Here is a 13554-nt window from a genome sequence, read left to right on the forward strand (position 1 = left end):
TTGTCCCATTTACCTTTTGCCTCTGGGCTCTTCCTGTTCTCTTATTCTTACTCTGTGGCTTGCTGTGTAGATGGGTGGCTCCTAGATCTCTCTCCTCCCAGATTTCTCCTTTATATATTCTTTCTGCCTGCCAGCCCCACCTATCCGTTCCCCTGCCTTGCTATTGGACGTTCAGCTTTTTATTAGACCATCAGGTGTTTTAGACAGGCAAAGTAACACAGCTTCATGGAGTTAAACAAATGCAACATGCCAGGTGGTGGTGGCGCACACCTTTAATCCCAGCACTCGGGAGGCAGAGCCAGACAGATCTCTATGAGTTCGAGGTCAGCCTGGTCTACAGAGCGAGATCCAGGACAGGCACCAAAACTACACATAGAAACTCTGTCTCGAAAAAACAAAATGCAACATAAACAAATGTAACACACTTTAAAATAACAGTCTACAACATTATTCCACACAGTAAATGCAGAGTTGTAAGGAATGAGTACTTCTACCTCATTTCTGGTTCCAACCAGAGCATCACGTAGAGACCACACCAGAGCTGTTGGTCTATGTCCTGGTGCTGAGAACTGCTGGATTTTAGAATCACAAAAGTCAGTTACAGTCTCAAAAGCTAGGTCTGTTACAATGTTCTTTTAACAAGGTAGTGGCCTTTTCTGTAATTAGAAAAAATAAAGTATTTGAATCTTAATTTTAGAGCTACTTGTAAGTTTAAGAAATTTCCTTTTAATGCAAAGTTATTTTCTTATATTAAAAAAATAAAAAAAGACCCCAAATGATACATTTTTTGTGTGAATTTTGGGTTTTAATTTACTCTCTCAAATATCACTGCGTAAATAACACTGGCTGCTCATGTGAGAAATGTGATGCCACCAGGTCTTTTATGTGTTCCCAGAGTTCAAGACATCAGAAACACCTACACCATCTCATCTGTATGTGTGTTCCTACCCCCCCTCAAGTCAGGCTACTACTACTCATGCTCTAACTGGGCCAGTGTGTCTTTTCCAAAATGCCCATCCACAGATATCACTTAAACATAGCATTTTAACCATATAAGCAAACTTAAGAAAACATTTCATATTTAAATTATAATCTGCACCTTATATTGCTTCTTCAAATGTGTCATCAAGCTTAGATCAAATAATGAAGAGAAATATAATAAATATATTTTAGTTTTATTTTCATTATAAATTAAGGCATAAGAAAAACTGATACCACACACTATATATACATGAAACTGAGCACAGAAAGATGCAAACAATTCATATAGTATAAGCTTTAATATATAAATTAGATGTCACTTTATCCAGTTAGTCACACCAGTCTAAATTTAACATCATATATCAAAATACTAAAAAGCTAATCAACAACAAAAAATAAAACCCATTGCAATATAGGTATAGTGTGGGAAAAATACATATTTGTGGCTTTACACAATCTAAATTAATCCATTCTATACAATAGTTTTCCAAAATATAAATGGTACTTTACATGCAATAGAACAAACCTGCCGGATGGCCTCCTATAATATGCAGAAAATACCCTTTAAACAAGACAGGTTCACAGCAAAGGTGGAATGTAGAAAAAGATTTTGCCTTAATACAGTTTTGGATAAGATTAAAGAAACTTTAAAAAAAAGTTTCTACTTCCAATTAGCATTTTTTAAAATGAAGTCTACTATGGTTCTAATTATATATTCTAATTATAACACAAACAGAGAAAAACAAAGCAGGGAAAAGAAATATAAAGTAGAAAACCCGATCCTTTATGAATTTTAAACAGAGCTCTGCCTGCGGGTTGCACTGAGGCTCCTTTTCTGTTGACAGTTCCCTAACAGACCCCTGGCACTCCGGCTTGCGCACCAGTGTCGGGTGAGTTCTCCAGACGTCATCATGCCATCGTATAACCATAGCTGCCACAATGCAGTGCCACGAGGAGTCTGTCCTTGAGGATTTCTTTACTTGGGTATTCAGGTAACTTGAGCATATTGATGCTTAAAAAAAAAAAAGAGCCCCATTAAACAGAGAATCTCTGACATTTCTCGTTGTTTTATCTAGCAGTAAAAACACTGCTCATAATTAACATAAAACCACTCTTTCAAATTTGCATTGAAATTGGAAAGCCCTGAAGTGGTATTTAAAAAGGAAGGAGAAACTGCTGCCGAGCAGCTCCTCTCAGAACGCAAACGCACTGCATGAAAACCCATTTTCACTTACAACAAGTACCAGGGCGGTATCCATGAAAGTGCCGATGCAACTGATATGGCATTTTAACTTCAGCCATATTCAATTAAGTTTCAGGTAGTCTGTGCCTCCCTCCCGAACTTTCCCTACTAGAAGAAGAGCAAAACTACGAAACCATTGATTCATTTGCAGGCGCAAAATCCCGAGGAGAGATGATGGGTGAAATCTTCCTTTCATTCTAGGATTACAGCAGGCCACGTGTGGCAGGCAGCCAGGGTTCCCGTGGTCCTGCCACCATCGGGAGTCACTGAGACCCTAGACCTTGTTTCTACCAGGAACCACAGCCAACACACATGGCACAGACACAGGTAAATGAAGACTTTGCCCCCCATCAAAGAAGCCTCTTTTTACAGAAGATGGAGACCATTACAGAAAGCCACTAGTCAAAGTGCAGGGAACTGACTGGGCAGTGTTCAGCCCCAAGTGATGCATCAACTGCACAACTCTTGCACCTAGGACTCAGGGAACATCAAGGAAGAGGGCGTACAAAGACTAAGAGACAGAGGAACCAGGAGATCTGCTGTAAGACTGTGACACAGAGCTACGACAAGGAAGCAGCCTGTCACGAATCTCAACAACATGGCTGCCTAAACAAGACCAGAACAATTCCACCAACAGCTGGCATCCCAAGTAGACGGAGGAAATCTCACAGGGCCCTGGCCCTATATGAAGAGCTACAAGCAATTAACAATTGCTGAGAGAGAGAATTAGTCTTCCCCAGGGATGTGCTCCCTGGCTGGTTTTCCAATACCAATAGTCAACCCCAGACACATACATAAAATCAATACTGAGCAGACCCAGTAGGTTGCAGTCTTAAATTTATTTATTTCTACGTGTATACAACAACATTAAAGAGGCTCCATGAATTTGGGAGGGAAGGGGGAGTATATGAGAGAAATAGGAGGAAGAGGAAGGGGGAAATTATGCATTTTATATTTGAATGAAGTTAAAAAAATACCTTCTCAAGGATAATGAATGGCATAACAAAGCAACGGGATGTAACTACTGCAGGCTTTGGTCATTTCTTTTTTTCTATTATAGTAAAATATACATAAATTTAACATTTCAACCATCAAAAAGAAAATACAACAATTACCTTTATCATTTAAAATTAATAGCAATATTTCATAATTTATTCAAATAAGTTAGCTTAACTTACCATGTGCTGGACGTTGGTAAAAGATTTGGAGTATATGGCACAGCAGCAATGGTGAAGTTCTGCAAACCACTTCCACCCATAATATTGGCAAAACCACCATGCGGGACCCTGGAACTAAGAGTGTGTATCATCAGTTGTGATCATGAAGAAAATCTTAGTCTGACAGACGCATGCTAAGTTCTGTGTCAGGGTAAGAATAACAGTCAACTCAAAACAACGACCGAATGACACATTCTAGTCTGAAAACTCCCACCTCATTCTTATCTGCTGCTTTACGGTCAGTTAGTAAGCATGCAAGAAGAAACCTCTCTATTCTTCCATCAGCTAAACTATACTTTTAACTGGCTACACGATGTGTTTACGGTAATGTGCTAGCTAGTTTTGTGTCAATTTGACACAGCGAGAGTCATTTTGGAAGGACTCTCAATTGAGAATATGTCCCCACCACACTGTCCTGTAGACAAGCCTGTGATGCGTTTTCTTGATTAGTGATTAATGTGGGAGGGCCCAGCTCACTGTGGGCAGTGCCACCCCTTGGCTGGTGGTACAGGGTGCTCTAAGGCGGCAGGTTAAGCAAGCAGGACTCCTCTATGGCCTTTGCATCAGCTCCTGCCTCCAGGTTCCTGCACCGACTTCTTCACTGACAGACTCAAATGTGGACGTGTAAGCAAAATAAACCCTTTCCTTTCCAAGTTGGTTAAGGTCATGGTGATTTATCTCAACAACAGAAATCCTGAGACAAAAGGTTTGCTTTTGTGAGCCTCCCTATTAAACTACGACTCTCAAGCACGTCCTATTTTACATCCATATCAGTGGGATTTATATCCTTGGGGTTAGCAAAACTGCCTGTCCACTCATAGCTGCTGAATAAATGGACTGTGGTTGTTTGAATGTGGAATGTCCTCTATAAACTCATGTGGTTGAATACTTGGTCCCCAGCTGGCGTTACTATTTGGGAGTGTTGTGGACCTTTAGGACAGTGATTCTCAACCTATGAGTCACAGGGTTCACCTAAGACCCTTCCGAAAACAGAGATATTTACTCTACGATTCCTAACAGGAGCAAAATTACAGTTATGAAGTAGCAGTGAAATCATTTTATGGTGGGGGTCACCACAACATGAGGAACTGTATTAAGTCACAGCATTAGGAAGGTTGAGAACCACTGCTTTAGGAGGTAGCCTTGCTGGGGAAAGTTTGTCGGTGAGGGTCAGTCTTGATGTTTTATAACCTGGCCCTGCTTCCTGCTCCTGTCCCAGTCCTCCTTGGTTTGCTGCTATGCACATCCTCCCCACCATGAGGGATGGTCTCCCTCCTGGAACTGTGGGAGAAAATAAACCCTTTCTCCTTACATGTTGTCATCCAGTGATTTCCTTCTTTGTGAAAAATACCCAGGCACAAAGCATTTGGCATTCATCTTTCCAGATACGGAGAAGAGCAAACACACAATGTGTGTGGTTCATGTGTGTGCTCACCCTGTGCATGTATGTGTAGATACACAGATGTGACTTCAGGCATCTCCTCTATTCTTTCCACCTTATTTTTTGAGACAGTCTCCCACTGAACCTGAAGTTCACCACTTCCACTGCACTGGTTGCCTCTGCCCACTGCTGCCAGGCTTATGTGCACACGCTACCACACCCAGCTTTTACATGGGTTCTGAGGATCCAAACTCAGGTACTCACACTTGTATAGCAAGCAGTTTACCACAAACCATCTTCCCTACCCTCAAATATTATTTTTAACTGTTGTGTAAAAAATTTAAGACCACAAGAAGGCCAAAATTTAAGGCCAACTAAAGTTTTTAATCCTGGGTACACAGCTATACAAAGTATAATTACAACTCTTCAAGTTCTATGCATTTTAAAATAAATTATTTCAAATTACTCTATGTATGTGTCATGTTTAAACAAATTAATCATGGAACTGGGGGTGTAGCCAATGGAAATGTACTTGCTCAGAAGACACAAGACCGAGTGAGAGCTATAGCATGACAAAAAATAATGGAAAAAATGACTCAATTACAATGGCAGCTGCTATAGTACCTCTAGAGGAAATTAGAATATGATACACATTTAATGTATAAATATTAAATGTGTACTTTTCCACATCTTTTAATTGTTATCATACAAAGTCACTGGGCTTCATTATAACATTTTCATACATATCTCATTATATTTTGTTCTTATTCACCCTCCTCATAGTTCTTTTCCCCAATACCCCCCTCCTCCTTGCTGGTCCCCTTCATTTCCCCAACAGCCCTGACTCCCAGTTCCATGTTAGATGTAAATTTTACTGCCTTCTCTTGCTTCCCTTCTCCTCTCCTTGCAGACCTCTTTTCCTCCCATAGTACTCTTTAATTTCATGGCCAACATACATACATGTTTATACATAATTTAAATCTAGATTCTGCATATGACAGAAGTCATGTGATAGTTTCTTTTTGTCATTGATTCATTTTCTTTCTTTGTAACTGGATAAAATTTCATTTTACACACACAAATTTTTTTAAAATTATTAAATTTTTAATGGACATCTAGAGTGAGCCAAATGTGACCACACTTAAAAGGTTTTCTGATACACAAATCACAGCATACAGGTGGCTGTGCATGCTGCTTGAGTCCTTGCTGTTCAGGAACATAAGACATAAGGCAAAAGAAACTTAAGTTCAAGATCTTCATAGCACCAATATAATTCAGCACAATTTGAAAAAATGTTGATTGGCAACACAGTTTGATTTTAAATTTATCATGGAAGTATAGTCATAAGAATGTTATGACAGACATATAGATAAATAAAACAACCCAGAAATATGCCCCTTCAAACATCGTCTAGCCATTTTTGACAAGAATGCCAAGAACATGCAATAGGCATGCAGGAGACCCTTGTTTAAGCCTCAGTACTGAACATAACCAGGCATAGTGGCTGAAATCACATCTCTGGATGTGAAGACGAGAATCAGGAAGTTCAAGGTCATCCTTACCTACACAGTGAATTCAAAGGCAGCCTGGTTTCCAAGAGAACCTGTCTCAATGCCCCCTCTCATTCTCAGAAAAAAAAAAATTCAATGGGGAAAGCACTCATTCAACAAGATGTGTTGCAACAGCTAGATTATTTGCTATAATAATTTTAATTGAAGTTGGACTATTACTTGTACCTCATAGAAAGATTAGCTAAAGACAGATCAAAGACTTAAACATCCTTATAATTAGAACTATAAAAACATGAGAAGAGTCGGGCGGTGGTGGCGCACGCCTTTAATCCCAGCACTCGGGAGGCAGAGCCAGGCGGATCTCTGTGAGTTCGAGGCCAGCCTGGGCTACCAAGTGAGTTCCAGGAGAGGCGCAAAGCTACACAGAGAAACCCTGTCTCGAAAAAAAACCAAAAAAAAAAAAAAAAAACCATGAGAAGAAAATACAGAGGAACATCTGCTGAGAGTAACAACAGGTAAGGACTGATACCCAGAATCCCTAAAGAATGCCTAACAACAAAACCCAGGCTGCTTAACATTATCAGGGGGCTGGACTAGGTCCTCCAGAGATATATGGCTAGTTCAGCACACAAAAGAAGTTCAGCATCATTAATCTTCAGGGAAATGGGAATCCAAGCTACAAAAGAACATCAGTTCATGCTCAGTAAGATGATCATTTACATTTTAAACAAAGTACTAGTAAAAATGTGGAGACCTCTCAGGTGACAACATTTCAGTCCCTGTAAGAAACAGTTTGACAATTCCTCAAAATTATAAACAGAACCACAGCTGGGGATGGAGCTCGCTTGGTAAGGTGCTTGTTAAAAGCATGAGTAAAGCTCTGAGCTAGATCTCAGAACCACATAAAACTAGGCATGCACTGCATGCCTGCATTCCCAGCACTCAGGAAGTAGAGACAGGAAGATCAAGTAGAGACTTCAAGATCACTACCCTCGGATACACCGTCTCAGAAAGGGAGGCAAGGCTACAATATGATTCAGCAGTTCCATTTTTAAGCTTATATTCAAAAGAACTATAGACAAAGACTCAAAGAAATATTTCTATATCCATGTTCACAGACACAATTTTTACCAAGGCTAAAATGTAGAGGCAATACTGGCATCCACAGATAAATGTAGTGTTTAATAGGTAAAGTTTCAGTTGAAGACCCACGCCCCACAAAAAAAAAATTAAAAATGGGGTACAATAATGAAATCTGCAGGCAAATGGATGGAACTAGAAAATGCCATCCTGAGTGAGGTAACGCAGACTCAGAAAGATAAACACGGTATGTACTCACTCATAAGTGGATACTAGATGTGAAGCAAAGGATAACCAGACTACAATCCACAGCTCCAGAGAAGCTAGGAAACAAGGAGAACCCTAAGAGGGACACATGGATCACCTTGGGAAAGGGAAATAGAGATCTCCATGAGTGAACTGGGGACAAGAGGGGCAATAGAGGGTAAGGGATGGGGATGAGAATATAAGGGAACAGGATGGTCGAGCTGGAACAGAGATGGAGTAGGAGAGCAATGAAAGAGATATTTTGACAGAGGGAGACATTATGGGGTAAGTGAGAAACATGGTGATAGGGAAATACCCAGGAATCCACAAGGATGACCCCAGCTTAGACTACTAGCAATAGTGGAGAGGGTGCCTGAACTGGCCTACCCCAGTATTCAGATTGATAAATACCTAACTGACATCATAGGGCCTTCATCCAGTTACTGATGGAAGCAGATGCAGAGTGCCACAGCCAAGTACCAGGCTGAGCTCAGGGAGTTCAGTCGAAGAGAGGGAAGAGGGATCATATGAGCAAGGGGGGTCAAGACCATGATGACGAAATCTACAGAGACAACTGAACCAAGCTCGTAGGAACTCATGAACTTTAGGCGGACAGTTGTGGAACCTGCGTGGTCCTGCCTCAACTGAATGTAACAGGCTCTGCTGACTCCCCATAGGAGGCCTTACCCTTCTGGAGGAGGGGTGAGAGCTGGGGGGAGGAGGCTGAGGGAAAGTGGAAGGAGGGATGAGAGGGGGATCTGTGGTTGGTATATAAAATGAATAAAAAAATTCTTAAAAAAATAAAAATAAAAGTGGGGTATAGATGTAAACAAAATTCTCAAAAGAAGAAACACAAATTGCTGAGTTACACTGAAAGAAATATTCAAAACCCTTAGTCATCAGGGAAATGAAAATCAAAACTACTTTTAGATTTCATGTTAGAATGGCCAAGATGAATAAAACAAATGACAGCTCATGCTGTTAAGGATGTGGGTAAGGGGAGCTCTCATCTGTTGTCTGTGGTAGTGCACACTTGTACACCCTCTAGGTAATCAGTGTGGTGGTTCCTCAGGAAGCTGGAAACAGATCTACCTCCAGCTCTAACTTGACCATTCTCAGGCACATGTCCGAAGGACTCTGCATCCTATTACACAGACACCTGCACAACCATGTTCACTGTTGCTTATTCATAATAGCCAGAACCTGGAAACAACCTAGGTGATCATCAAAGGATGAACGGATAAAGAAAATGTGGTACATTTATACAATGGACTACTGCTCAACTGTTAAAAAAATGAAATTTGCAGATAAATGGATGTGTATCAGGCTTTCTTTTGGGCCACCAACCAGTTCCCAAATCATGACACAGACTTACTAGTTATGAATGCTCAGTCTTATCTTATGACTGTCCCACTAGCTCTTATAACTTAAATTAACCTGATTTTTTTCATTTATGTTTTGCCTCAGGGCTTTTTACCTTTCTTTCATTCTGTATGTCCTACTCCATGCCTGGCTGGCCCTGGGCATCTCTCCCATCCTCCCCTTCTCTCGCTCTCTCTCGAGCCTAGATTCCTCCTCCTATTTATTCTCTCTGTCCACCAGCCCCGACTATCCCTGTACTGCTTAGCTATTGGCTGTTCAGCTTTTTATTAGACCAATCAGCTGCCTTAGGCAGGCAAGGCAAAACAGCAGCACACCTTTACGGAATTAAACAAATGCAGCATAAACAAATGTAACAAACCTTTACATAGTTAAAGTAATATCCCACAATATGGATGGGGCTAGAAAATACCATCCTGAGTGATGTAATAGACCCAAAAAGACAAGTAAGGTATGTATTTGCTTATATGTTGATGTTAGCTGTTGAGTCTTCCTCAATAAGCAGGCTCCAATCCATGTAACCACAGAAGTTAGATGTAGAGCGGTGGTTCTCAACCTTTGGGTTGCGACCCCTTTGGAGTCCAAATGACCCTTTTGCAGGGGTCACCTAAGACCATCAGAAAATACAGATATTTACATTATGGTTCATAACAGTAGCAAATTTAGTTACAAAGTAGCAATGAAAACAATGCTATGGTGGGGAGGGGTCACCACAACATGAAGAACTGCATTAAATGGTCACAGCATTAAGAAGGTTGAGAATCACTGGTATAGAGTAAGGGACTGCAGAGGCGTGAATCTCCCTAGTAGTGGGAAAAAGAATAGACAGCTATGGATGGATGGGGTAGGAGATCAAATGGAATGATCAAATGGGGAGGGGGAAGGAAGGAGGATACGAGGAGAGAAAACTAAAACTAAGGGCTATTTGAAGGGTCATATGGAAACGTAATACAGTGGAACTTAAAGTATACTCATATGTGAAAGAAATCTAAATGGGATTACCAAATAACACGGAGATTAAGCCCCTACTAGACAGCTCTCACCACCAAATGAAATCTCCAGGTCCACATCTAATCAGGCTGTTGGCCAAAGGGTCCCATGGAAACACTCAAACAACCCAGGCTATTGCCAAGGCATACTGGCTGCTCTCCAGAAACTGACGGTAAGGGGACACCGACCCAACAGCTTGACCACGGACAAGCTGAGCCGGTGCCTACCTAAAGCCTTCATCCCTACTGGCTAGTATTTATGGTATTGAAAGGGACTCTGCACACTACCAGAGGAGAAGGGTAGACACTAACCATGCTACAACCCCTGGATCTGTAACCTGCCTGCACAATACACTGGGGCAACGGCGGCACAAACGCTGTGAGAGTACCGAGTCACTGACTGGACTTAAGGTCCAGTCCACAGGATAGAACCCATGGCCAACACTGCTCAGGGCACCAACAACCTGAGAACAAGAGGTCATGGACCTAGAAGAAACCCAAACACTACAGTTCTGCCAAAGGAACATAGTAGTTCAATGACTCCTAACAACATTCTGCTAGACTCATAGATCAGTGTCTTACTCAGCCATCATCAGAGAAGCTTCCATCTGCAGTAGATGGGAACAAATACAGAGACCCACAATGGGACAATGTGCAGAGAGTAAGAGACCTTGGAACATTCAGTCCTAACCATCAACTCCCTCCCTTTAGGGTTTAGGGAACTGCAGAAGAGGAGGCACAAAGACTGTAAGAATCAGTGAGAATGAAGAACACCAAGGAAACAAGGTCTTCTAGACATAACATTCTAGACAGGAACTCAGAGACTGATGTCACATGCACAAGGCCTGCACAGGTCTATGCCAGATGGGGTTCCAGTGCTGCAGGAGTAAGTAGACACAATCCTCATCCCAAACCCAGAAGCTATTTTCAATTGACAACCACATGCAAAGAGAAAATTAGTTTTCTCTAATGGAGTCTCACTGGGTATACAAACTACACTGAAGGGTATGTCCCATGGCCAATTCAATAATATTTTATACGTTCTTTGTCTTATATTATCAGGTCTTTTTAACCTGTAAGGTTATATATATATATATATATCATGGTTTCCAGTTCTGTTTCTATGGATTGTCTGTGTGTGGGATTGTCTGTTTCTTGTGCTTTTCTATGGATCTTTTCCCCGTTTGTTCTGTCCTGCTTCAGGTCTGGCGTTCTTTCTTCCTTTAGAAGCCTCTGTTTTCTAACAGAGGAACTAAAGCGTGTGGATTTGGAGAGGGGGAGGACCTGGGAAGAGTTCAGGGTGGGAGACCATAATCGGAATACATTGTCTGAAAAAAATCTATTTTCAACTTAAAAAAAGATAAAGTAAACAGGGGGCTCTACGATGTGGCTCCGTGGTAAAGCACTTGGCCTAGCATACATGAGGCCCTGGGTTCAATCCCCAGTCATATAGGGAGCAAAAATCTGGAACTTGTTAATAAATCACAAATGCCTGAGCATTCTTCCTTTGGATAATAGAATAGACAGATATATCTTTTAAAATTAAAAACACAATATTAATTAGTCTATGTGTTATCACTTTTAGCTATAAAATTAAGAGTGACCAGGAATAAAATGTTAAACTGTTCTAATTATTTATAAAGGCAAAATTCAAGAGTATCATCACTTTATTAAGACAAGAGGAGAAAAGAAGTGCTGTCATTAACCCTTACACAAATGGTACCATGGTATTTCAGTGTCTGGATAAACAGTCTACTACTGTTCTTCACACAACCGAATTTAAAAGACAAGTTAAACAAACAAACAAACAAACAGGCTGAGGATGAGCTCGGTGCAAGGTTGCCTGTCCAACACACAGGGGTGAGTCCTGAATTCAGTCCTTGGCATATATGAATAAGTGAGTACCAGAAGGTCTCCCACTATTAACATCTAAGTTGAATTAGTCTTTAAGCTTTATGGCACAAAGCACCCCTAAAGCCCTACTATTCTGTATACTGTGAACAAAAGTCCACACAAGTGACAGCTCATGCTGGAGAGGACGTGGAGCAAAGGGAACACTCCTCCACTGCTGGTGGGAGTACAAACTTGTACAGTCACTTTGGAAGTCAATATGGCAGTTTCTCAGAAAATTGGGAATCAATCTACCTCAAGACCCAAATGATACTACTCTTAGGCATATACCCAAAGGATGCTCAATAATACCACAAGGACACTTACTCAACTATGTTCATAGAAGCATTATTTATAATAGCCAGAACCTGGAAACAATCTAGATGTCCCTCAACCAACGAATGAATAAAGAGAATGTGGTACATTTACACAATGGAATACTACTCAGCAGTAAAAAACAATGACATCATGAAATTTGCAGGCAAATAGATGGAACTAGAAAAAAAATCATCCTGAGTGAGGTAACCCAGATCTAGAAAGACAAAAATAGTATATAGTCACTCATAAGTGGATATTAGCTATAAAGCAAAGGATAACCAGGCTATAATCCACAGCCCCAGAGAGGCTAGATAACAAGGAGGGCCCAAAGAGGGATGCATGGATTTCCCTGGGAAGGGGAAATGGAAAAGATCTCCTGAGTAAACTGGGGGTGGTGGGGGAGTCGGGGGCCAGGGAGGAGGGGGGTATAGGAACATGAGGGATCAGGTTGGGTGGGTTGGGGGCTGTTGTAGAATATTATTTTAAGGTGTGTTACTTTTGTTTATGTTGTATTTGTTTAACTTTGTGAAGCTGTGTTACTGTGCCTGTCTAAAATCCTGACGGTCTAATAAAGAACTGAATAGCCAATAGTAAGGCAGGATAAAGGATGGGTGGGCTGGTAGGCAGAGAACATATAGAAGGAGAAATCTGGGAGTAAAGAAGAAGTAGCCAGAGAAGGAGGAGGACTCCAGGGGCCAGACACCCAGCCACGGAGTAAGAGTAAGAGTAAGATTTACAGAAGTAAGAGAATGGGCAAAGCCCAGGGGCAGAAGGGCTAATTTAAGTTAAGGAAAACTGGCAAGAAACAAGTCAAGCTAAGGCCAGGCATTCATAATTAAGAATAAGTCTCCATGTGTGACTTATTTGGGAGCTGGGTAGTGGGCCCCCTAAGAAGAGCAAAAACAACCAATAGGGGGCGGGACAGAGGAGGAGAGTAATGAAAGAGATGAGCCATCAGGGGTTAGGGAGAAACCTGAAAAAAAATTAAATTAAATTTAAAAAATGGGGGGGGATGTAAAAATTAAACAGCTAACAAAAAATATCGATAGGGGTGGGGAGGTGGCTTAGTTGATAGAGTGCTTGCTGCCTGCCTAAGCATGAGGACCAATGTGCAAATTCCTGGCATTCACATAAAAGCAGGGCACAGTGGCACATCTGTAATGCTGGTGCTGTGGAAGTGGAGACAGGCTGATCCCCTGAGCTCACTACCAATCAGTGCCCTCCAGGCTCACTGGGAAAGCATGGCAAAAAATAAGATGAAGAACAATAAAAGAAGGCAGCTGCTGTTGACTTCTGATCTCCACACATGAATGCTGAT

At 41.3% G+C, this 13554-nt stretch overlaps 1 protein-coding gene across 4 annotated transcripts in view; it reads right to left on the reverse strand.

The window, feature by feature from the left end:
* Nucleotides 1-1154: 1154 nt before the first annotated feature.
* Hace1 (HECT domain and ankyrin repeat containing E3 ubiquitin protein ligase 1) overlaps nucleotides 1155-13554 on the reverse strand; it is a 111508-nt gene continuing 99108 nt past the window's right edge. For all 4 annotated transcript variants that reach the window (XM_052751388.1, XM_052751389.1, XM_052751387.1 and 1 more), the window contains 2 exons: nucleotides 3403-3516; nucleotides 1155-1993 (listed from right to left, as the gene is read on the reverse strand). In XM_052751388.1, coding sequence (XP_052607348.1) covers nucleotides 1891-1993; nucleotides 3403-3516 — 217 coding nt within the window. In that variant the 3' untranslated portion in view covers nucleotides 1155-1890. The remainder of the gene's footprint in view (nucleotides 1994-3402; nucleotides 3517-13554) is intronic.

This window comes from Peromyscus californicus, unplaced genomic scaffold, assembly GCF_007827085.1.
Source record: "Peromyscus californicus insignis strain IS unplaced genomic scaffold, ASM782708v3 Scaffold_22__1_contigs__length_63687245, whole genome shotgun sequence".
NCBI lineage: Eukaryota > Metazoa > Chordata > Mammalia > Rodentia > Cricetidae > Peromyscus > Peromyscus californicus.